At 37.8% G+C, this 26,029-nt stretch overlaps 1 protein-coding gene across 2 annotated transcripts in view; it reads right to left on the reverse strand.

The window, feature by feature from the left end:
• KITLG (KIT ligand) overlaps positions 1-26,029 on the reverse strand; it is an 89,710-nt gene that overhangs the window by 53,280 nt on the left and 10,401 nt on the right. For both annotated transcript variants that reach the window (XM_054444648.2, XM_054444647.2), the window contains exon 2: positions 1,697-1,810. In XM_054444648.2, coding sequence (XP_054300623.1) covers positions 1,697-1,810 — 114 coding nt within the window. The remainder of the gene's footprint in view (positions 1-1,696; positions 1,811-26,029) is intronic.

The raw sequence follows: 26,029 nt of genomic DNA on the forward strand, positions 1-26,029 counted from the left end.
GCTAAGGTAGTAACTGATCTCATGGTGCTTACTACCATCCTACTTCCAGTAATGCCACCTGACACTCATTTCAGCTCTGGACTGAGGCACTTAGTATGGTTCCTCTTCCCTAAGTTCACATAATCATAAAATAGTAACAGTGTCTAACACGTATCAAATATTTACTATGTGCCAGGCACTGTGCTCACTATGGGCTTAGGCTGCATTATTACAATTTATCCACAGATCCCGCTGACATATTATCTCTATTTAACAGATGAAGAAACTGAGGCTAGAAGGGGTCAAGTGCCTTGACTAAGGTCACACAGCCATCACATGTTAAGTCTAGACTAGAATCCAGGTCATTCATAAAAGTTAGATTTTAAACACATACTGTCCTTTTAGTATTGTTTCTTGGGTGACAAACTAACAAGCACTCAACGAAAAAAACATGATGTATTTTTAAACAGTATGTCTTTTTAAAAAAATACTCCCCCCTTACCCCCATCCCTATACACAATAGCTAACTGGGTATATAGCAGGAAACTCTTGCATGGCTTTGCTCACAGTGCCCTCAAGTAAGACATACTGATACATCTGCTGCTGCTGCATGGAAGAATGCTTTTAAACCTGAACTCTCTGGGTCCTAAGCAATTTGTATAAATTGTGTCTGTGTGTTTCTAATTCTATATTGAGGCTAAGCTAGCAAGACTTCAACAGTGGCCTTAAACTTCTGTTTTGAAGTTCTATTATAAACCCAAAATAAAACATATACACCAGAAAATATATATCAAGAGGAGGGAATATAAATAGAGCCCCTTCTACTCCTCATCCCAGTACCTCAAAAAATAAACTTCTCATTCTTTTCTCCATATCACAACCCTCATTTCTTACCTATTCTCGCATCACCTCGGTTCTCTAGTCAGTATTTAAATAACCAGGAATTTAAAAAATTGCTTCTCAAGATTTGTTCATCCTGAAATCACACATGATTCAAAAAAGCATGTAAGATCTCCCCTAGATCGTGAGGGTTGGGAAGGATGCATTCCAGATGTGTTATGCCCTCTCTGTGGCTTGATCTTGAGAGAAAGCATCTGGAGAAGCATAGCACGGAGCTGGCAGTGACTTGGGGCAGCAATGCAAATGCTTTTGTTGAGGGAAGAGTTCAATGTGACAAACCAGGGAGATGAGTCCCTTCAACATGCGGGCAATGAATCACCTCTCTATGTTCCCTGAAGGAGCAAACACCCACTGACATGTGACAGGGTCTTCCTGCTGATAGAATTGGGAGAATAGCCATTTCAGATTTCCTTTTGTTAGGCTTTTTAAAGAAGGTAGGAAGGCATGTGAAGGGGAAATAGAACATGCTGGGGAACCCACTGGAGAGATTATGGGGAACAAGCTGGGGCAAGCCCATCAGCACACAGCGAACTCTCCAAGGTCCTTCACTGCCTATGAAGGACGGAGAGAAGACCAGCAAAGAAGCAGTCATAGCAGTGGTGCGCAACTAGCCAGTTTTACCAACAAATTGTCCATGACCCTAAATATCTCACTAACTGCTTTCTATAAACCCTTTATAGTAACCCAGTGATTCCTTTCCCCACCATAGGAAAACATTACTTTGGGGTAAGAAAAATCTAAATCTTTTATCAACAAGCACAGGAAAAAGAGCCACAGCTCTTTTTTTACACAGCACGGTAAAGCATTCCTTACTTACCAGTTTAGTGACGTCTTTTACATTATTAGTCACACGATTCCTGCAGATCCCTTCAGTTTTGACGAGAGGATTAAATAGGAGCAGCTGAAGATAAATGCAAGTGAGAATCCAAGTCTAAATGAAAACAGAAAAATTGCTTGGTGATCATCAGTTAAAATCTGTAATCATTCTAACTTTTAACATCTAATGCCTTGATGCACAAAAAGACCAGTCTAATATATGTTATTGGCTTGAATGCAATTAAATATTACGCATTCCAGCTATGCTCACCAAAGTTTTAAAAAGCTTTTAGTTAAAATCCATTTTGAATTATTCTCTCAATGACAATATTGTTAACTTTTGTCAAAAACTTTCTTCAGCCAATATCCCAATGGCAATTAGGAATAAACTTGTGGCAGCATGTTAAAGACTTAGCCCTTAGGGTGTCTTCTAAAAACTAGAGAATGCATAAAATGTATACCTTATGGCACCAAAAGAAACATCTTATTTTGTACTTTAAATGTAGACTGCTTGGCAAGTAGCAGCATAATCCCTGAGCAGTGCTTTAATCCAATAATCTACAATAGCACACCAAGTTAAAGTGAGAGAGATGTATATTTTTAGACCTAAGAGAATTCCACTTAATTTGTGAGACATCAAAAGAATATTTTGAAACACAGTTTTTTAGCCACTTAAGAAAAATATTTCCTTAGCCAATAGGAAGGCATTCTTGAACCCTAGCAGAAAGTAATCTGTCTTCTCTCTCTCTCTCTCTCTCGAACACACATAACCTACACATCAGCTTGAAAATAACATTTTCTGTCATGTATTTAGTTGTTTTTATGCATGACTTATTTTTCCTTATTACACTATAGAGTTTCAAGAACTTGTGCAACTGATTTATCTTTGTAGTATCTTCACAACACATAACACAGTGTCTTGCATATAAAAAGTCCTTAATAAATATTTGCTGGGTCAATCAGTGGTCAAGGTAAAAATATATCCTGATGCTCAAATTCAATAACCATTTATTGAATATGTATTATGCGACAGGAACAGCGCCCGTCACTAGGGTAACAAAGATGATGAAGATGCCCTTGAAACTCAGAGGCAGGTAAATAAATAACACCCACATCTTGTGATAAACACTTTGGGAACACAGAAGAGGAAGCAATTAATCAATTAACCTTAACGGGGAGAACCAGTTGCAGGAAAACAGTGCCAAGAAAAGCCAGAAAGAAAATGTGACTGTGGCCGGATTTAGGAGGACAAGGAGGATTTGCAAGGGCTGACAAAGAAAAGATGAACGTTCCAGGAAAAATAAACAGCATGACAAAACCATGCAGATGTGAAGACATCTTAAAATATGTGCACATTCTTTTATGAGATACCATTCTTCTGTAAAATCTTAAAGTTACACAAGAGTCCAGATGCACATGGCTAGAAATCTTCTCTATTTACATAGCTAGCCATATTTAAAAGGAACTGGATTATTATTTTCAATTAATATCTGCATGCTAACTAGATACTATACTAGAACAAATAATGATTATTATTTGCTAAAGTTTCTAAAACTACAATGCTAATTACATGGATATAGTGGTTTGTATTCAAAATTGAAATCCTTTTATTCCCTTACCACCGTGGTCTATTTTAGCAGTAATCCTGCATAATTTTATTTAAGGCTACTTCTAGCATTGTGGGTCACACTCTTCATAGTATCATCTTTCTTGGACCACAGTGAAGACTAAGTTGTATAAATTATTTCCGTTTGAGGGTTCTTCTTTTTGGACAGACAACCGCTACATACAAACTCTCCCTTAATAACACAGTCTTCCTTCACATGTGTAAATATAATTTATTAAACTCAGCTTTCTTTTATATTGTCATTGCTAAGACGTAACCTCCCTGGAAATATATTTCTCTAAGCCCCTCTTTCTGATGTGATTTGGGAACTTTCTCTAATGATCTCTGTAATGCACCAATCTCAGAAATGACCATAATCATATCCTTGGCTCAAAGAAATGTAACGGCAGAAATTCTGTTACTGGTCTTCACAATCCTTTACGCCTTGCATTGAATAAATACTAAAGAAACATTTGTTTTCTCATTCGTCTAACAAGTATTTATTGAGCATCTGGCGTATACCAGGCATTGTTCTAGGTGCTAGGCCTATATAATGAACAAAAAAATCCTGCCCTCATAAGGCTTAATCAACAAACATAAGTAACTAGGTTATACAGTATGTCAAAAGGTGTCGAAAGCTATGGGAAAAAAAAGATTAGAGCAAGGTAAAGTGGATTGGGATCATAATTTCTACTCTGCCTTACTGGTGATCTTGGGTTCAGAGTGACAATCACAGTCATGAGTCACAGGAGGCTTTGCCCAGCACCAAGTGTACTGCTGAGTTTTAAGAAAGGTTAGGTTGGCCGGGTGTGGTGGCTCATGCCTGTAATCCCAGCACTTTAGGAGGCCGAGGTGGGCGGATCCCAAGGTCAGGAGATCGAGACCAGCCTGGCCAACATGGTGAATCCCCGTCTCTACTAAAAATACAAAAATTAGCTGGGCGTGACGGTGCATGCCTGTAATCCCAGGTACTCGGGAGGCTGAGGCAGGAGAATCGCTTGAACCCGTGAGGCGGAGGTTGCAGTGAGCCAAGATTGCGCCACTGCACTCTAGCCTGGCGACAAAAGCTAGACTCCATCACAAAAAAAAAAAAAAAAGTTAGGTAACAAAAGAGTACATACAGCACAAGCAGAGCAGACTCCCAGGCCATCTCTAATATCAGAAAATCACTGAACACTCAAGATATGTGTGGCAATGACAGGTGATGTTGGGTAGGTAGAATCATTCCTTCTGCTTATACCTTGCTAGCTGAGCAGCTTTTTAGGGATATGGCATGAACTTCTATTCATTTTCTAGAGCAGCTACCCCCACCAGTACCAGTCTCAACAATAAAATATTAATACATATCAGTGCATGATATATGCTTGTAATAAAGCACACATCAGTGCCTGCTACCTAGTAACTTCAGCTGAATTCTCTTGGAGGAAGTATAGTGTACAGCTAAAAGTTTCTTGAGTCCTTGTTGAAAGAAGACTTATAGGGAGGGTCAAATCACCAGGCATCTCTGAGTCTAGAGAAGAGCCATAGAACGAACTGTACTCTTTTCTTTCCAAAGATTGCAGTATGGGTGCAAACAGCTTGAAATTTTTAACAGGGTAATATTGATAAGTGTCTCGTTAAGAAGACAAAATTTCACCAAAGATTGGACAAAGCTAAGGCAGTGATCGACGCAGACATCTGTGGGAAGAGTACTGCATACAGAGAGAAAAGTTGGTGCCAAGGTCCTAAGGTCTATTTAAGGTATCTGTTATTTAAGACATAGCAAGAGTAAATTAGGGAGCAGTAGAGGATGATGATGTCAGAGATACAATGAAGAGGACAGCTCATGTAGGGCGTTGAAGCCTATTGCCCAGACATTGACTCTTACTTGAATAAAATAGGATTCATTGCAAGATTTTGAGCAGAGGAGGGATATATACTTCAGAATAAAAATAAATTAATTAAATAAGATCAGTCTGATTGCTATAATAAAAATAGACTTTAGGGTGACAACAGGTAGAAAATGAAACCGACAAGTTGGAAGGTTGCTGCTGTAATCCAATCAAGAAAGGGTTATAGTAATACATTGACTGAAAGTAGTTAGATTCTGGACATCTTCTGAAGGCTGAACCATGAGAATTTCCTGACAGAGTATGATTTGAGAGAAAGAGTCAAAGATGACTATAACAATTTTGGTATGAACAACTGGAAAGATGGTGTTGCCATCAACTGATATGGGGAAGACTGGGGGTAGAGAAGGTTTGGGGGCAGATCAGGAGTTAAGTTTTGAGTATGTTAAGTTTAAGATGTCTTTGAGATATTCTAGTGATAATGCCAGGTCAAGATATTTAAATCTGGACTTATGAGGGAAACTTCGGGTGCAGATATAAATATGATAGCCTTCCATATATAAGCAAATGAGTGGATGAGATCACCAAGGGAGTGAGTAAAGTATAAAAAAGAACAAAGGACTGAGCATGCTATGGTGTTCTAACCTTAAGGGATCTGACAGAAGAGTGAGAACCCACAAAAGAGTCCAAGAGAGCAAAGCAAAAAGATCATGGAAGGAAGCCAAGACTTCAAAAAATTACTTTAAGGAAAATAGGGTCAAACTATGTCAAATGCTGGTTATAGGTCGAGTAAGACAAGGACTGATAACTGACCACTGGTTTGGCAGCATTAAGGTCACTGGAGCAGTTTTATTGAAGTGGTATGGGAAAAAGCCAGTCTACAGTGGGTTTTAGAAAGCAAGAGATGAGACTAACCAGAAACAGTGAGTATGAACAGCTGTTTTGAAGAGTTTTCCTTCAAAGGACAGCAACTGGATAAACAAACACATAAATAAATAAAACCAAGATGGGGAAGTAGCTGGCAAGAAATTGGGGGTGAAGAGAGTTTTATTTGTAAGAAGGTTGAAATACCAGAATGTGTATATGCCTATGGGAAGGATCCAGTAGGAGGAAGCAATTGGCAATATAGGTCAGAAGAGAGGGGACTGCTTGGGCAACAGCCTTGAGCAGGAAAGAAGGGGTGAGATTCAGTTCTCAAGTAGAAAGTGTGGCTTTAAATAGGAGTATAGGTAGTTCAATGCTATCAGGCAGAGTGCCGGAATGTGAATGCAGATGCTGGTGGTGTTTTGGGAACAATTCCATGAATAGAGCTAAAAGTTACTGAACATTTACTATGTACCAAGCATCTTGGATATCTAATAAGGAAAAAAATAACTTTCATATATCCTAATTTTAAAGATGAAGGAGTTGAGGTACAGGGAGATTTGGTGACTTCTGAGTGGTGAAATCAGTAAGCCCAGGTCTGTCCAATTCTAACTCCTGTCCTTTTAGCCCCTCTACACTGTCCCAGAACTCCTGCAAATCTGTTAGATGATTTGTGAGAACTGTGATGCGACAGCAGATCTCTAAAACTTTAATACTTTTGCAAATATCAAGCATATGGAGACAAGTCTGTTCCATATTCCATGCCACAGCTGAATAGTCTACATTATTCAAATCATCATAATTTTTAATATATGTCCTTTGATAGTTTCTTAAAATGTATCAACACAGACTGCTATAATAATTGAAGAATGATTTGATCAGGGCAACATAAATTTTTTTTGAATCAGTTAAATTCAATATCTTACAAAGACACGGTTTTGTTCATTTTATAAAAATCCACCGGGTCAATGCTAAAATTAAATCTATGTTAGCTTATGAACATTCAAATATCTCTGAAAAACCTATATTTCTTAAAGCCCTTTATTTTAAAGCCATTATAAATAAATTCATATTGTAATTTAATTTTGCATATACTTTGCTACCATTAAAAATATCCACCTTTCATAAAATTAAAGAATTCATTCTGGCATAGCTAAACATTAGGACAGGGAGGTAATCAAGTTGAAAATATTGAGATTTTTGCCAAGCAGTAATGATACCTCCTTCATCAGTACACTCAGGAGAGAGCTGAAATGCAGAGCTTACTTCTTTATATAAAAAAGAAATTTTTCAGTATTAACTTTTCTACACAGAAGTCTTTCTAATATTGTACACACACTTTGATTTCTTAAACAGTGAACTGAAATATTAAACTTTGCTTTTCTTTGACAGTTCAGGTTCATCAAATAAAAGGAAGACTTTCAAAGTATCTCAGTTATGTAGTTGTAACTTCCCTTCTCCAAGTGGTTCCAAATTACTGTACTTGTTTGCATAACTTTTAAAAATTTATTTTAGGTTTCATTTGTTTGTTCCTTAGTTTTCCTGTTTCTCCCAGATTGTCAGGTCATTACTTGCAACATATTGTTACTGCTAACATGCCTATTTCTAGTCTCCTGCACTCTTGATGATGAACACAACATATATCACCACACATGGCAAAATGGACTTTCCAGACATGATTACGTTAAGAACTAGAGATGAAGAGACTATCCTAGATTCCCTGGGTCCAATCTAATCCCCATGGTACTTAAAAATGGAGACTATTTTCCAGCTCTGTTCAGAGAGAGGTGCAATGATGGAAGAAGAGTCAGGGAAACGTGACCTGAAAAGGACTCAACATGTCCTTGCTGGCATTGAAAATAGAGAGAAGGGACCAAGAGTCAAGAAATGTAGGCAGCTTCTAGAAGCTGGAAAAGAGAAAGAAATAGATTCTCCCCTAGAGCCTTTGGAAAGCAACATAGTCCAACTGATACTTTGATGTAAGTGAGCCCTATTTTGAAAATCTGATCTTCAAAATTATGAAAATTTTTTTCTTTTTTTTGACGGAGTCTCTCTCTGTTGCTCAGGCTGGGATGCAGTGGTGCAATCTCAGCTCACTGCAACCTCCGCCTCCCAGGTTCAAGTGATTCTCCTGCCTCAGCCTCCCAAGTAGCTGGGATTATAGGCGCCTGCCACCACGGCTGGCCTTTTTCTTTTTCTTTTTCTTTTTTTTTTTTTTGGATTTTTGGTAGAGACAGAGTTTCACCATGTTGGCCAGGCTGGTCTTGAACTCCTGAGCTCAGGTAATCCACCCACTTCAGCCTCCCAAAGTGCTGAGATTACAGGCATGAGCCACTGCGCCTGGCCAGTCACTGAATTTTTGGTAATTTATTACAGCAGCAATAGAAAAATAAAACACAGCTCAATTGAAATACTTTTGGAATGAATGAATGAATGAAAAGTGTAGTGTAGTGATGGTCAAGCTATTCCAAATGAGGAAAGTGAATTGCCTCTGCCAGAATTCTTGGCCCGCACCCTTTATTTTAAGCAGAGCAGCTCAGCTTTTTTTTGTTGTTTTATTTGTTCATGCCTCTGAGTAAGATTCTGTTTAAACAAAGGTTTCCAAGGGCAAGAAGAAATAAAAACAAAAAACAAACAAAAAAAAAAAACAAAAAAAAAACGCTTTTGGAAACCAGGGGCAGAATATGGATCCAGAAAATCTCTCAGCCCCTTCCCATGTGACTTCAAACAAGTCAGCTAATCCCCCTGAGTATCCATTTATCAGCCTATAAAATGATAGGAAAAATAATTTTTGCCTTACCCATCTCATGAGCTAGTAGTAAGAATCAAATGAGAAACTATTCAAACTATGGGTGTTATGCAATTATTTGCTGTGTGGTTTACGGGCTTTGCATTGGCTAGGAAACCAGGAGACAAGTACTTCAAAAATGTTTGAGTAAAACTTTCTGAGAAAAGACTTTATAGACTAAATCTCCCATGAACAAAGAGTATGACGTTTAGCACATGAATATTTTGACACTGACTTTGAGTTCACACACCTTTTTCATTTATTTCTTAGTTCTGAACTGTGTTTAGAGTAGCTTCAGTTAACAGACAATTGACTTCCAATTAAATGAGATGTTCCAATATATCAACAAAATATTTATCTTTGTTTTCTCTTCCTCTTCTTACAATTTCTGGAAACTCTGAGGGAATAGGGTGCCTAAATGTGTGGGTGTGCACACACGCTCACACACACCCTAATGGAGATATACTCCTGCAGCAAAATGTCCCTGTGTTTGTGACTTCTGCTCTAAAATGTATCTTTTCAGTTTGGGTAATCATCTATTTTTTTTTTCTGTTAACATTCTCTGCAGCTGTATATGACATTTTTCTTTGGCTACTTTGTTTTATCATTGTACAACTTTTCTCTCTAGGTCAAGCTCATTGTGTGATAACCCCTCATTTCTGGATAGTCTTTCATTGTGTAGACACATATTGTCCTGGGTAGTTCTCGATTTTTGTTTTTAGAAATATGCATCAAAAGTGTCCCCATGTATTCCCCGCAACACACAAAATTCCAATAATCCTTTCATTGCTAAATGTTGCCTTCAAATTATTTACATGATTAGGAAAAAAAAATAATGAGAAATCTGTGTGCACTGTTACAACCAAGGCATGCAGTAGAAACAGTTCTGGTCGAGGGAAGTAATACTGACTAAAATTTATGTTAACATCAGTGACAGATGTGGCTGCTCCTTTTCTGGGAGCAGGTTTTAACAGTAGCAGACAGTACTAGAAAAGTACGTTAAAGAAGTCTGGGGTGGGAAGAATTTACAAGAAGATGAGGTTGAAGACCTCAAAGGCAAAGGTCTTGCTTAATTTTCATTTTTGTTGAGAACGAACATCAGCAGACTCCAGTGGACTATTCACTCAATAACCAATCCCTCCTGAACACAGAGCTTTCCTTACAGTAAAAGGCCACATGCCAGGAAAAGGAGCTACAAAACCCCCAAAACAAACCATGGACTTAATCTGAACGTGTGTTGCGACACATAAGTCACACTGCAGATTCCTTTCCTTCAGTAGAAATTAAAATGCATGCAGCCTAAGAACATCAGGGGGACATATGCTGTTCAAGAAACCAGAAGATACCAATCCTCTGAACTTGGAAAAACAAAAAAATAAAATACAGAAAAAAAACCTTTTTTTCTCTATGAATATGAGAAGTGATTTTAAAATATGCATTGTCAGGGTCCACATTACAGACTTCACAAAGTCAAAAAGAGAGTGAAGTGTTTGTGTAGCTCATTTTCTTTATGCACAGACCTACGAAATGGTATTAGAGCTGCCCTGAACAAAACAGCAGCTGCTGCCAAAAACAACATTCATCTTCTCTTTAATCCTGCATACCAGCTATTGAAGCAGGCAGTTCCCTTGTAGCCCAAATGTATTTTGGAAGAGAGCCAACTGGCTCAACTACCCAAAGACAGGAAAGCAAGTTACCAAGATACAGGTATGGTAATTGGTCCTGAATTCAGGTCTTCTTAACTCACATGAACCATATCTTCCAAAAATAATCTATGTAAACCAACAACAGGATCCTCTTTTGGTGAATAACCATTCAGTTCTATATGACTCCTTTTTTCAGATCTTTTTAATTGCTTAAAAATTTACCATTAAACATTATAAGGAAAATACCTAATCATCTTACACAGACTAAAATTCTTCCCTAAGCACAGTTAAGTAATCTCAAAGGGACAAATGAAACATTTAGTAGGTTTGTTGGTTTTTGAAACTTAACTACTATCAATAAAGCAGATGTTACCAGAGTAACTAATTGAAACTCAGATCAACTTGGAGTCCAAATTGGTGGGTGCCAAAATCTTGTAAAGATACTCTTCTAACTTCCCTTTTGTGAAGAAGTAAGCTAAAAATGTTTTAAAATATGGGTGATCATTAAAATATGTAATGAATATGTTCTTATCACAAAAGAAAACATACTAGAAAGAAATTGCACAATATGAAAAGGCAGACAATGTAATATAAAAAGGGAATTTAATGTAATAGGGGAATTTAAAGATTTCAAGGTATTCAATGCATGAGAAAAATTTGGGGAAATTCACCCTTTAATAATCAGTCCTCGTTCTACATGTAAATACTACTTAAAGCGGAAATAACTCAAAATATATTGACTTCTAAGGGGCTGCACATAGGACAAGCAGTTTGCAGATATTATTTCCTGTAATCCTCCCATCAACCAGGTAGATATTATTACCCTACTCTGCAGGTGAGCAAAATACAATTCGGGAGAGATTAGGTAACTTCCTTATGGCCACTTTGCTAGGAAATTGCTGGATTGGATATAAACCAAAACCTACACTGTCTATGCCGGAAAGAAAAATACTAGGCCAGTTAGATAATAAAACTGACTTCATTTATATTTAATGAACTACTAAATTTTATTTAAAAGGGTCATGTTACAGAAGGCATATAGGTCTCCTTAACTCAATCAGTTTCAAATTGAAACTATATGTCAAGTTATTACTAGGTTGAATAAATGAGTCGCGCAGGTAAATCAAGTTACACTTAGCTACAGCTTAAACAAAAATTTACATAGCTAGAGGGAGGTGAGAAACCCAAAAAATAAAGCGATAAGTTGTTTCTTCTCATACAAACAAAACTGGGTGCTTTCAGACTTCTAGTAACATTATCCCAGGGGCCACTTCTTCATTTAACAGACATGTATGGAGTATCTAATAAATACATAAGCTAAAAACAGAAAGACTATGATCACTGGCCTCAGGAAGCTCAAGCTACTGGAGAACACAGCACAGTGGTGGGAGTCAGAGAGAAAAGGCCCAGCCCCTCCCTCAACTGCCCCCTGCCCCAAGTACAGCTAAACCTGACTTGGGGAGGGGGGCATTTCGGGGAGGCGGGCATTTGAGGGAGGGGCTGATAGTTTCTGGGGGGAGAAGCTTCTCCAAAGGTGATCGGGGGCAGCCAACTCAAAGACAGTGAGGGAGAAGACCCCTGACAGAGGAAATAGCAGGTGCTCACAGAAGTGTGGAAACAAGGCATGTTCTTAGAATTCCATGATTTTTTTACTCCATTGGAAAATGAGTTTCAAAGAATAAGCAAAAAAAAAAAAAAAAAGGCAAGGCTAGAGAGACATGTAGAGGCCCTCCTAATTTTGCTAATTGATGTAGATTTCATTTTAAAAGCACTGGGGAGACCTGGAATGATTTTAAGCAAGGGAGTGTCAAGATCTGATTTATTGTTAAAAGGTTTATCAGGCATCAGAATGAAGGATGGACTGGCGGGGGGGAGGGCAACAAACCTGGGGGCATGAGGCCCATTAGGAGGTCATTGAAGTAATCCAAAGCTGAGATGATGAGGGCCTTAACTAGGGCAGTGGCAGTGAGAATGGAGAGAAATGAACACGTTCAACAGGATATGGAAGTAGAACGGAAGATCTTGGTGACTAATGAAAAAAGGGTAGGGTCAAAAGGGGAAGAGGCACAAATGACTTTCAGGTTCCAGTTTGAGTGACTGTGTGAAAAGTGATGCTATTTGCTGATCCAGATATATAGGAAGAGAAGAGGCAGCAGGAGTCTAGGAGTTTATCACCAAAAACCTTAGAGAATACTACAATACCATAGATAGATACCATTCTATCATGAACTATCTGTGTAGGAGATGAGAGAATGTGAAGCCAAATATATGAGAGGGAAATCAGTTGATTGTGGGGTACAGCAGCCACTGGGAAAAAAAAACCCAAAGGGAGAGGGCAATGAATAAAACAAGCACTAAAAGATGTCAATATGATGTTTACTAAAGAGTACTTAATGGAGCTGACCTTAATGAGGGCAGTTGCCATTGAGTTGATGGAACTAAAAGTCAACCACAGTGGATCGACTACAGGAGTGAATGAGTATGAGGGAATTTCAAGGGTATATTACTACAGTTTGCCAAAAAAGAAAGAAGAGAGTGAGTGATCATGGAAAGGGCTAGAAAAGTTCACTTCAGTCTTGGTAGAAGGGAACACACAGCCCTGAAAGAGTGGGACTAAAATAATAAACTCAGCATTTCTCTTTTTTAAATGGCCTAGGAATAGGGAACAACTCACCTGGGGTTAACAAAGCCAGGTGAGCTCAGAAGTTTTGACCCTGTATAAAAATCCCTGATAAAAGACTGGTACCTCAGGCAAGAATATAGGGCCTGAGCGTTCAGGTTTTTACTGTTACTAATTTTAATAAAGATGTACATAATAGAGTAAGCATTTGTGACAGCAGCATAGACTATCTAATTAGTAACAATGGTTTAAAAAGTAGATATTAGCTATTCATAAATAAAGCTCTTTAGCAGTTACACAAAGCAGAGGAAAAAAAAATCCCCTACACAGTATAATCCACTTAATTTTAAGGAGATGCGAGCTAATGACTAATTCTAATTTCTATGAGTATAATGTTGTGTAACAGACTGAGCTAGTCTAGAAAACTGATGGGTACTAGTTTAATTCTCAACTATCATGTCTGGAAAGCTAAAAACTCCATTTCTCAGATGCTCTTTAAGTTAGCTAGGTTTATATATCTACTGCCAACTCTGCAATAAGTGTGTATTTTCAAAGAAATAAGACGAACAGACCTCCCCCAACACCGGCCAAAGTATGGAAACATAATTTTAAAAATTCATGAAAGTTCTGAAATCTGCATCTTCAGCACTCCATGGACACTGGCACCGTTTACTCTTATGCCAACTAGCTGCTCTTAAAATTGAACTACCCTGATGTACAAGAATCTGAGGGTTGTATATCACCCTGATGTACAAGAATCTGAGGGCTGTAGCTCTCTAAAAACAGCTACAGAAACATAAATCATAATTTATACTCTTTCAAATACGTGACTTGCTTCTGAAAGTGAGATCTCATGTAAATCAAAAATTATGTAATTATTTAAAATCTCTAAAATATTTTGAACTCCAAATCATTTAGTGATGTGAAATGAGCATAGGCTTCAGTTGCCATCTGATCCCAGGTGTCCAATCTGAGACCGAATGCCTGAATTTCCTAGAACCTTTCTGTGTTTTTTCCACTATGGTTGTAATTAATGTGCTCATATGTATTTTCACATCTGTTACTGAAAATCTGACAAGTTTAGTCTCACAAGACCTTTTAATTAAATAAATAAATAAATAAAAATCTAAGGAAGCAGCTCAGAAAATTTTCAACAAAGTTCCCCCCACCCCCGCGTCCCGCCACCCACCAACCTGGATCTTTTACTACATGAAAATAAACTAAATCTTTATACTCTACTCTAATTGCTTCCAAATATCATCAAAATGAGTGGAGCTAGAGACATGAGCTCAAAGAACGTTCACAATCTTGATCGTTTTCTCCGTCACATCAGATGACAAGCTTGATTGGCAAAGGTCACAAACTGGCTTTCCAAATTTTGCAATGTGTGCGAGACATACCAACTGCCTTTTTAGTGGGATGGAATAAACTGTTGAAATGTTCCTTCTTTCACTGAAGGTGTTCCAACTGAAACCAAGGGAGTCAGCTGTGTTATCTTTAGATGAAAGTATAATCATCTGGGGTGTTTACTTAAAATACAGATTCCTGCATGTCAGAGGGAATCCAAATTTCTGAGGGTGCATCTCAGGAAAGCACATCTTTTAATAAGCCCTCTATGTGATTATTAGGTACTCTATAAAGTCTGAGATATAATATTTTAGATAGTTCATGAGTGTTATATTGTTAAAGAAAACAAAACAAAAATGTCTTAAAAGGTGTACAACGTTGTATTTGATTGAAGGGCTACATACTAGGTGCTCTTGATTTAGAGTAACTTGAGGGGGGTGAGGGATAAAAGATGACAAATTGGGTGCAGTGTATACTTCTTGGGTGATGGGTGCACCAAAATCTCACAAATCACCACTAAAGAACTTACTCATGTAACAAAACACCCCCTGTTCCCCAATAACCTATGGAAATTAAAAACAAAAAAGATAAGAAAAGTTAAGTGTATTGAGTGCACACAATACTGTTGATTGTCTCTTTCAATTGCCATTCCAATATTCTCCTAGCATATCCCTCTAAACTATCATGGTTGGAAAGCTAAAAACTCCATTTATCAGACGCCCTTTAAGTTAGCCAGGGTTGTAGATGGGACTTCGGTTCTGCCAATTAGGCATGACTGCAAGATCTGATATGGGAAGGAAATACTTGAGAAGACAGGCTGGCTGTGGGCATGCATTTTGTTGGCTTAGTTGGTACTGCGGGCAGCAAGACCCTCCAGTCAGCAGCAGTAACAGCTTTCTGCACTGGCTGCAACATATTTACAGACTGCAGTGGACTTAAGTTCTGAGTGCTGGAAGTGATCTGGAAGCGTTCTGGAAGCTCAGCTTGCAGTCTGCTCCTCTGGCCCTTCCAAAAATTCCACAGGCCATCAGATGTACTTCAATATACTCTTTGAAGTATATTCCAGGTTTCAATCAGGCAGAGTGGACTGTATTGTCCAAAATTAAATCCTAAGCAAAACAAGGGGAAAAAGCCAAGTAATTAAGCATTTATTCCTCCTAAGGGTGGTCAAAACTTTCCTTAGAAATTTCCCATTAGTATTTCACAATTCAAGTTGAAAAATAAGGATTATTTTAAATTTTAAAAAAGACCAATTTTTCACAGGCAATCCATGAGAGTTTAATACAATTCTACCAGCTGAAACACAGCAAAGCATTTACAGTTGGCCTGCCTGGGACAAGTTCCTCTGGTAACAATAAACTTCAATTGCAGATTCATTGACACGCCTGAGACATGTTTCTCTGGTAACAATAGTCTACAACTGCAGGTTCAATGACATGCCCAGGACTTGTTCTTCTGATAACAATATATGTCAATTGCAGGTTCACTACTTATGAAGGTGATGATATTTAAAACAGAGAACGTTATCAAAGTAAGACATGAATTCAAATCCTGGTGCTGTCACTTACGTGTTGTAATCCAGAGCAAATTATGTAACCTCTCTGAGACTCAGTTTTCTTGTGATGATAACATGTTTTTGCAGTTTTGAAAAGATTACATAAGACAATGTTATGTAAAGCACTCACAAGCCAATTGACAGATCTATGAGATCATTACATGACTATTAATGCTATAATTATTATTTTGTTAATTATAGCTAATAGTTAACTACAGCTAGTTCAGTTAGCTACAGTTAAACCACAGTTGATGCTACAGTTATAATTTTACTTTATTGATCCCTTAAATATTCTAAAAGCTGTGCTAACAGTAAATGACTATACAATCATTCACAATACAACCCATTTTAAAAAAAATGTATTTTCTTTTTAATTGCACATAATAATTGTAAACAATCTCATTTATCCTCTGCCTCCCTATAGATTAAAGATCAGCCCAGGAAAGTGAAATAAAGAGGTTGTGAAACTGCCCCCCGAGCTTGGATTTGGATCTGCTTTTCCAAGCAGGCAGGCTCTTTTCTACCTAGTATAAAAGTGAGGCAAAAATTGTTTGGGCAACAGATGAATGTTAACCTAAATAGCAAAGTTTCAAAGGTCAACTTCAGCTTCACTAATATATCCAAAACAGCTTTAGAAAACAGTGTGTTGGCCAGGCGCTGTGGCTCACGCCTGTAATCCCAGCACTTTGGGAGGCCGAGGTGGGCGGATCACGAGGTCAGGAGTTCAAGACCAGCCTGGCCAACACAGTGAAACCCTGTCTCTACTAAAAATAAAAAAATTAGCCGGGCATGGTGGCATGCGCCTGTAGTCCCAGCTACTTGGGGGGCTGAGGCAGGAGAATCGCTTGAACCTGGCAGGCGAAGGTTGCGGTGAGCCGAGATCACACCACTGCACTCAAGCCTGGGTAACAAAGCGAGACTCTATCTCAAAAAAAAAAAAAAAGAAAAGAAAGAAAACAGTGTGTTTACTCAGGCACAGAGAAGTGGTATAGAGTAGGGGGTTGGAAAACATCAACCTTAGAATCAGACTGCCCATATTTTAATTTCTACTTTGACACAATCCTTGTGGCCATTGGAAAGTTATTTTATCATTCTGGGCCTCAGTTTCCTCATCTGTAAATGGGCATAATAACAGAACTGACTTTATAGGTTTGCTGAGGATTAAATATAGTTATGTTAAGTAGGCATTTAATATAGTACTTGTCAAATAATGCACCTTTATAAATGTTTGCTATGGCTATTGTCATTGCTGTGTAGAACAAGCATTCCTAGTAACATCATGCCCAAACTTGAAGAATGGTGGTTTAAGCCAAAAATCTGGGCACCATCTTTGATTCTTCCCAGTCCCCTATTTCCACATCTGATCATATTTTCTACCAGCAAAATAAATCTCAAAACTCATTTCTCTCCATTTCATCTTGTACAACTTTAGCTCGTGCTAAGCTCTTAGCATACTGTTACTGGAAGATTACAGGGATCCTCCAAACAGTCTTCTTCGCTTTCGGACTTATTACTCACAGTAGTATCTTCTTCTGGGAATACATAAAACATGATCACTACCTGCTTAAAATCTCCCAATGCCTTCCCATTACATTTACAGTAAGACTTGAACTCCTAATCAAGGCCTACAGAGACCTTCGGAACACAGACTTGTCCAACTCCACGTTTACGCCTTAGTAACCTTTATCTTCCCACCATGCTCTAGCCACACTGGCCTCCTTTATGTTCCTGAAATACCTGGAAGGTAATTCCTGCCTCAAGCCCTTTGTACTTGCTGCTGCCAGTTTTCTCCTTTTTGGGCTTTGCCAATGGCAAGTTGTTCTCATCATTCAGGACTCAGTTCAAATATCACCTTCTCAGAGAAGCCTTCCCAGGTAACCTGTCTTAAGGAGCACCTCTTATCACATCACATCACAGTTTTGCTTTCCCTTAAGCACTTTTCATTCTCAGAAATTATTTTGATTACCCAATTAGTTTACTCTTATCATCTGTTCCTCCCAACAAGAATATACATGGTATAAGAATGAGGATTATATTATTCTTATCCGTCATTCTTACCTCTAGCACCTTGATTTGGTCCTTTCTCATAGTACATAATCCTCCATATTTGTGGATTGCATGTATTGCTAACTGTTACTAAATTGCTCATAAAAGTGCTCCTTCAATAAAATTCTCTTTTATATGGTACAGACCAAGGTACTGGCACTATCTAAATTGTGTGACTAGAGAATAAACCCAGGTACATATAATGGGGAAGAGATGAAGGCTGGACAATGTACAATTCAATCTTCAGCAGGTGGTTTCCATATTTACACAATAGAATTGCAACATCGCCAACCAGTTTTGCTTGTTATCTGTTTCTTACACTTGACTGTGAGCACCATAAGGTGCCATATGGACTTTCAGTCCCTCCCTGTTTTGTCAGACTGACTAAGGCAATGCCGGGTGTGAAGAAGCCCCTCGTAAATATATTTAGAATGAATGAGTGAAGGATAAACAGGAGGGCTTTGTTCATCAGTTGGATATAAACCATTGTCATCCTTCTCACTCTTAGGCTCAATAACTGCTAAATTCAAATAGTGACGATTAGCTAAATGCTTCTGTTTGAATTTTTAACCATTTTCTTTGTACCTTTAATACTTCTCTAGGTCCATGTAAGTGGAAAACCAGGCTACAAAACCAGGAGTAGACTATAAGCTCCAAGAAGGGCAGGGACAATGTAACTGTTCTGCTTACTACTGTATCTCCGGCCTCTAGCACAGTGCCTTGATTGTAGTAAATGCTAAATAGACAATTTTAATGAATGAACAATCATTGAAAAATGCCTCTCCTGGTAGATGTGGCCCAAAATCGAAGTGCTGGCCTGGCTATAAAATCCCCAGAGCTCCCTTTCTGAAGAAACTACATAAGTATAAAGTGGAGTTTCTTTCCTTTATTGACAAAAAGGGGCATATTAAAAACGCAAAAACACTGAAAGTATCCTACAGAGCTGAAATGTAGACACTGTCCTGCAGTAAGTTCACTGGAAGTCTCTGAGAAGTCAACAATTCCATACTGCTTTATTTAGAATTTATTGTAATATACAACTATAAATTTCTTATTTCCCCAATGAGTTGCAATCCATCAACATTTCTAAAGTAGCCATTCATAAAAAGTATTCATGGTGATTCAACATTCAAAATGCATGCAAAGAATAAGATTTCACTCAGGGAAGACATACCCAGAAGTGATGACATGGGTTAAGCTTTTAAATGCTAATCTTATCTCTTCCCAAAGCATTGGCTGACTCTTATCTGTCATCTTTTCTAAAGCAGGCAAAACAATGCTCATAAAACTGAATCCCTTTCCAGACTCATTCCTACTTTGACCAAAACAAAACCAGCTACCTTTTCTTCAGGGTCACACTGGAATAGTGTTGATGTTCCCCTATCATGCAACTTGTTTGCAAGAAACAGAAAGTCACATGCCAGACTACTCATGAGCTGATTCGATGACACTTCATCCCTCCCCCAAAATAGGCTGCATCATCACATTTTCATGCTAATAATCATGACTAAGTGGCAAGCTCTTTTATTCCAATTCTATATCATGAGATCCATGGAATTATGCTTAGCATTCTCTCTAATACCATTATGATGTAGGAGGAGACTCTAAATTCATTAAGAAAGGAAAATGTGGCCGGGCACAGTGGCTCATGCCTGTAATCCCAGCACTTCAGAAGACCGAGGTGGGTGGATCACCTAAGGGCAGGAGTTCAAGACCAGCCTGGCCAACATGGTGAAACCCCATCTCTACTAAAAATACAAAAATTTAGCTGGGCGTGGTGATGGGCATCTGTAATCCCAGCTACTAGGGAGGCTGAAGCAGGAGAATTGCTTGAACCTGGGAGGCTGAGGTTACAGTAAGCCAAGATTGCGCCATTGCATTCCAGCCAGGGCAACAAGAGCAAAACTCCATCTCAAAAAAAAAGAAAAGAAAAAAGGATGTAGGACAGAGTAAGGAAGGAGAAGATTTTTTACAATGTATCAGGATAGGAGTACTGGCATCACACTTGTTATTGTTATCTCTATTTTAGAAGATTCTGACATAACAATTTTCTTGGTAAATGCAAGTTATTGTGCATTCTGAAATTCATCCTCATGGTAGACTTGGGAAGATTATTTTGCTTTCAAGTTTAAAACAAAAGAACAATATAGGAAATGTACCTTACGGCCTCAAGTCTTGACTCTTAATAATGCTAGGAAAATACAGAAAGAAACTTTCTTCTTGGGGCAGAAAAGAGGGAGAGTGGGTAACCATTTCAAGATAATCCTTTGAGCTTCTTTTCAAAGCAGCTGCTTTGCTGAGGAATCAGAAGGGGATGGAAGAACAAATGTAAACAGGGAAACTGTTTGGACAGCAAAGAGATTTTCTCACCATATGGAAGAGAATAGGGATCTACTTCCTCAGGAAATGAAGAGAGGGACTCGTGAGCAATATATTCACTAAATGAAATTTAAGATGTACTTCAGCTGCTGTATGTTTTAAGTGCCAAATCTGCACAAACCATTTTGTACATCTACTTCATTGCTCACTATTTGTGTGTTATTTCCTCTTCTTTATGGTCCTTTTTGGAGCTTTTCTTTGCAAATCAAGGCAGAAGGTAGACTTTGCTCTTTGTGATATAATTATATAAAACTGGAAACATTTTATTGGTTCAAGAAATGTTAACTTTTCAGATCTACACCCAAAACCAAGAAGCTTATCTGATTAAAAAAAAAAAAAAGGAACACAGATCATGCTCTAAGTTTGTATCATTTTAAACACTTTAGAATTTTTAAAACTTGGCATCAAAGAGTATCCCCAAAATGATATATGTTTTTTAAAGTACATGCAATCTCTGTAACATTATTTTAGGGCACTGTATTGTAAAGCAGTAGTATTACTGCCTTGAGTCCCTAAGACGATGGCTTCTAACCACACATGAAATTTGAAAACATCACTTCTTGTTAATCCTTCTCCAACTTTCTTCCTCCACACTTAATCTCTGATCTTATGTATTGAAACATTATTTTTGCTAAACTCCTTAACCATATCTGTCTTAAATACATAAATATCATTCTAATAGAATCATCGAAACCCTCTCATATTGTCATATTTGTCTTTCAACCCCTTTTAGACAAAGACTATACATCTCAGTATCCAAAACTACACAACATCCTTTACTTGAGTATTGTACTAGCTACCTATTAACCAGCACAAATTGTTAACAGAATTTTAAAGGAAGCATCTTGAGTGTGGGTGAGCTGGGAAGGAAGAATCCATTTACTATATTTGTAATAGTCTCATGAATTATTATGTATCAAAAAAAAATCTCGGCTGGGCACGGTGGCTCAGGCCTGTAATCCCAGCACTCTGGGAGGTTGAGGCGGGCAGATCACGAGATCAAGAGATCGAGACCATCCTGGCCAACATGGTAAAACCTCATCTCTACTAAAAATACAAAAATTAGCCGGGCGTGGTGGCACGTGCCTGTAATCCCAGCTACTCAGGAGGCTGAGGCAGGAGAATCACTTAAACATGGGAGGCGGAAGTTGCAGTGAGCTGAGATCGCACCACTGCACTCCAGCCTGGTGACAGAGCGAGACTCCAATTAAACAAACAAACAAACAAACAAAATCTCTAGGTGAGAAAATAAAATGTCAACAGTACTAATACTAAGCAAGAAATTAGGAACAAACAGATCAGGTTTGATGACTGAGAGTTGTAAAATGCTGAGCAATTTGCTCAACCTCTGTGAGCTCACATTCCTCCTCTTGTATCAAATGGAATAATCACACTACCACCACCCTCACAGGTGGGGAGAATCAGGAGCCATAAAGTATGTAACACATTTAGCTCAGGACCTGGCACAGAGAATAAGCATCGGAAATCAACATTTTTCCTCTTCATCATCATCAACAATATTCTGCCCTAAAATCCTTTCTGGTTCTTAAGTCTTCATGTATCTGGCATTAGCAAGTTTTAACTGGCCCCTGTCATTCAGCCTATTGTGTCATTTCCTTAAGAATGGCAAGCAATTGCCTCACCTTCTCCTTTATTTATTTATTTATTTATTTATTTATTTATTTTTTCTTTTTTTATTATTATTATTATTATACTTTAGGCTCTATATTTATTTATTTTTAATTTACTGTCTCCATTCTCTTCTACCACCCAAAGTGGCTCATTTATCATTTCTCTTTCTGAGGAAAATTCTGTTTGAACAATGTATGTATGTTTATACAGGACAGTGTTACATGCACAGTTTCATGTGTCTGCTGAGGTCGGCGGGCACAAAATTGTCAAATGTCTGGATCCATTCTTAGAATGCTGACAGGTGGATGTTGTCCCTCAAAGAGACATTTGGCATTAAATTCATAGTTTAGTTCAGAAAACCTTTATCAATATTTTGGCACTGTCTCACTAGTTAGGGATACCAGTGTTAGACAACTTAGCTAGGTAAGTAAAAAAATAACTTCAGTATAATGTGATAAGTGATACGATTTTTTTTAAATGCTATAGGAGCTCAGGGTAAGATCACTAAACAACATAGTAGGGAGTGGGGCTGAGGAAGAAGAGCAAACAAAAGTCAGGGAGGACTTCCTGGAGGAGAGACCATCAAAGCTACTCAAATGCGAGGCCCCCAGGGCCTTGGAGACCAAGTGCAGCAATATAGGTATGTCATTTTACATAGTTAGGTGACGCTGGAATGAAACTTACCTCTCAGGGAGTGGTGGAGATAAGCAACAGCCAAACCACAGAGGACCTTGTATAGTGTGCTGAGGGTTTGGACTTTATCCTGAGGGTAATGTAAAATCGGTAGAGGATTTTAGCCAGGGTAATGACACAGTCAGACTTCTGTTAATAACTCTAGATGTGTGCATTAGAGAGAACCTTTAAAATTATAGGATCTACCCCCACATTTTGATGGACAACAAAATGGACATCCTGAAAGCTGCATAGCAATACAGTACCACATACATGAATTTAGGACATGGATCTCCTGTGCTGTCAGCAAGTTCTTGTTCTGACTTTCCTGTATTACTCCTCAAATGCTAGGACACAAATCTTTAGGGAAAAGTGCAAAAGGAATTCCTTTTTAAATCTAATTCTGTTCCTAAGCGATTCACAAAAATAACACACGTCACTGTTTCTATTACATTCTCCTTTGGGCCTTAAAAGCAGGGACTTTAATATATATATATTTGTTTTTCTTTTTCAACATCTAAAAGAGATTTCTGCATTTTAGTCTTGGTTCAAACTGTTGCGTTAGATCCCACTCTGAACTGAACCCAAAATTACTTCCCACAATTTCCGGCTTTGTAAATTAATCACTGTGGTATCCACAATCAAAGATTCAATCAAGAAACTTCCAGAAAACCTTTGGAAACAAACTTTGTATTACAAAAGAGTTATAAAACAGGAGCTGTTTTCTCTCTTTCACAAGTGTTTTGAACAAATCAGCACTCCATCAAAAAGAACATAACAGTTTAATGTTCTGTCAAAGAATGGAATGCTTGTTTACCTGAAGTAATGGACTGATAAAAGTAACTTGCGTCTGTCTTGATTGATACAAAACTTACTCAAAGATGAATCCGGACAACCAAGCCCTTAAACTAAACAGAATCACTGACAAGAAAATAAAACCTGAATTCATAATGGAAACATTTCCAAACTGTTGATTCTATACAGTTATTAAATTCAACACATGCAAAAAAAATAAAAACAACAAACAAACAACCTTTGAATGCAAAACTGCATTTTATTTGAAAGGAGCTAACATTTACCGAGGTTTTCTGGTACCTGTCCTAATGCCCTTCTTATGCATTAGCTCATTTAATCCTCACAGTCACCTTAGGAGTTAGACACTATTATAAACCTCATTTTACAAGTGAGAAAATCAGAATGTTATCAGAAGAATCAAGTGACTCAAAGTCATACAGTTTGAAGAGATGATTCCAGATTTATGAGTCTCCAATGCTATTCATGATCATACTATACAAAAAGTAATTTGAGGCTCATTTTAGAAGACATTAATAAACTAAAGTTTTCATGTACTTGAAAAATTTAAATTTTTTATTGCTCAAGGCTGAGAACAATACAACAACACTAAGACTCTGAATGGACAGTATAGTATATAGAGCACTGCTCAGTTAATTACTCTCTTGACTTTCACAACTTGTGAGGTCGCCAACATGTGTCAACATTCTTACAGACACAGAGCAGACAGTCTAATACATACTGATGTATCTGCTGGCATAATCCATTCCCTAAAGCTTACAGATACAATTTATTGAGCATCACTTCTGGGTCAGACAATTTCCACACATTATCTCATTTATTTATTTATTTATTTATTTTTTATTTATAATATTTTTGTAGAGACAAGGTCTCACTATGTTGCCCAGGCTGTTCTCAAACTTCTGGGCTCAAGCAATCCTCCTGCCTCTGTCTTCCAAAGTGTTTGGATTGCAGACATAAGCCACCATGCCCAGACTATAATCTCATTTAATTCTTGTGTTCTTCCAACTATGCACTATTACCCCTACAACCCATTACACCAATGAGGATATTGGGGCCTAGAGGAAGGAAATAAATATCATGCTGTAATCATAATAGTAGAGCTAAGATTTAACCCTCATTCTGTCTAACTCCAAACCCCATGCTTCTTCCAGTCTACACAAGGCCAATGAGCCAAACACTTTGAGAAATATAATTTACTGCTTAAAAGTAGAGCAGGAAATCGTGTTAATTCTGAAAAACATTGTTTTCTAATAGTACAATTATTTGAGTGATTGTGATTCGTGATTACAAATTAGGTATATAACATTATTTCCAGGTTTTTAAAAAAAGGAAGGGAAAGAACAAGGAAAGAAGGGAGAAAAAAAAGAGTGAGGAAGCAAGAGAAGGAAGCTGCAAAGTATTATTCTTCCATTTTACAGAAGGTTAAGAGAAGGTTAAGGAAAGATAAATAAATTGCCTAAGGTCCATGTCAAGCTAGAGTCAAGAGCCAGAGGTAAAATCTATATGCTTTTGACACAAAAGCCATGTTCTTTCCATTTTCTTTTGACAAGTGGCTATGTTTCTACGGATGCTGAAAATGACTTCACTCATATAGGGAAAAGTAGGCAATCACTCACTGATTCAAAATGGGAATGACTCATGTTCTGTCTCCCTAATTCCAGGTAAAGCAAAGAGCTTGGGAATGCGAGCTCTGAATCCGAATCTGTTTCATAAGCCAGCCACCACATATTGGTGCCATGATCTTGGGCACATGATAGAAAGAAGTAACTTTGCTCTAGGTAAACTCTTTTGTGATTCTAATTATACACATTTTTCTTTTTCAGTTTTTGTTTTAAAAAAATAATAAAAACAACTACATTACTCAGGACAAAAGTGAATTTGAGGCTGGAGTTACTTGGATAAATTGCTTCAACTTTCCCTTTCACTCTGGTAGCGGAGATTTTGCAGTTAAAGTCACTTTCTTTAAGAAAGGAGCCATCACTATTGATAAGCACTACATTACCATTTGTTTAATGATAATAGCAAGAGTAAATGTTTATTTAGTATTTTCTTGGTGTCCGGCACTGGACTAAGTGCTTTTTTGTGGATTATTTCATTTTATCCTTATAACCACCTATGATAAATGTACCATTGCTCATTCTGTTTGGCAGATGGGGAAATTGAGGCTAAGAGGTTTTCGTTCTTAGGCAACCAAAGCAGACCATCTGACTGCAGAGTTTGGTTAAGCACATCTCTGTTCTGTTGTCTCCTTTACCTGTGTTGAGATGATGCCAGGACTTTTTAGTCAACATTTTCATTTGTACTAAACTGCTATTGAGTATGTTACAAGGTGATGCTGCTGATAAGGATGTGCTGACAATCACCCATTTAAAATCTTACGATATTAATGCAGAATTTTTTTTTTTACTATTAATGCAGTTGGATTGATAAGAAATGAACAAAACAAAGGCCACAATATAAATGGCTGGTAGCTTTAAAACCCAGACATAAGCGACATTATTATCAAATAGTTTCCTAATATGATCACAGACATT

Source organism: Pongo pygmaeus, chromosome 10 (genome assembly GCF_028885625.2).
Source record: "Pongo pygmaeus isolate AG05252 chromosome 10, NHGRI_mPonPyg2-v2.0_pri, whole genome shotgun sequence".
In the NCBI taxonomy this organism is placed as follows: Eukaryota; Metazoa; Chordata; class Mammalia; order Primates; family Hominidae; genus Pongo; species Pongo pygmaeus.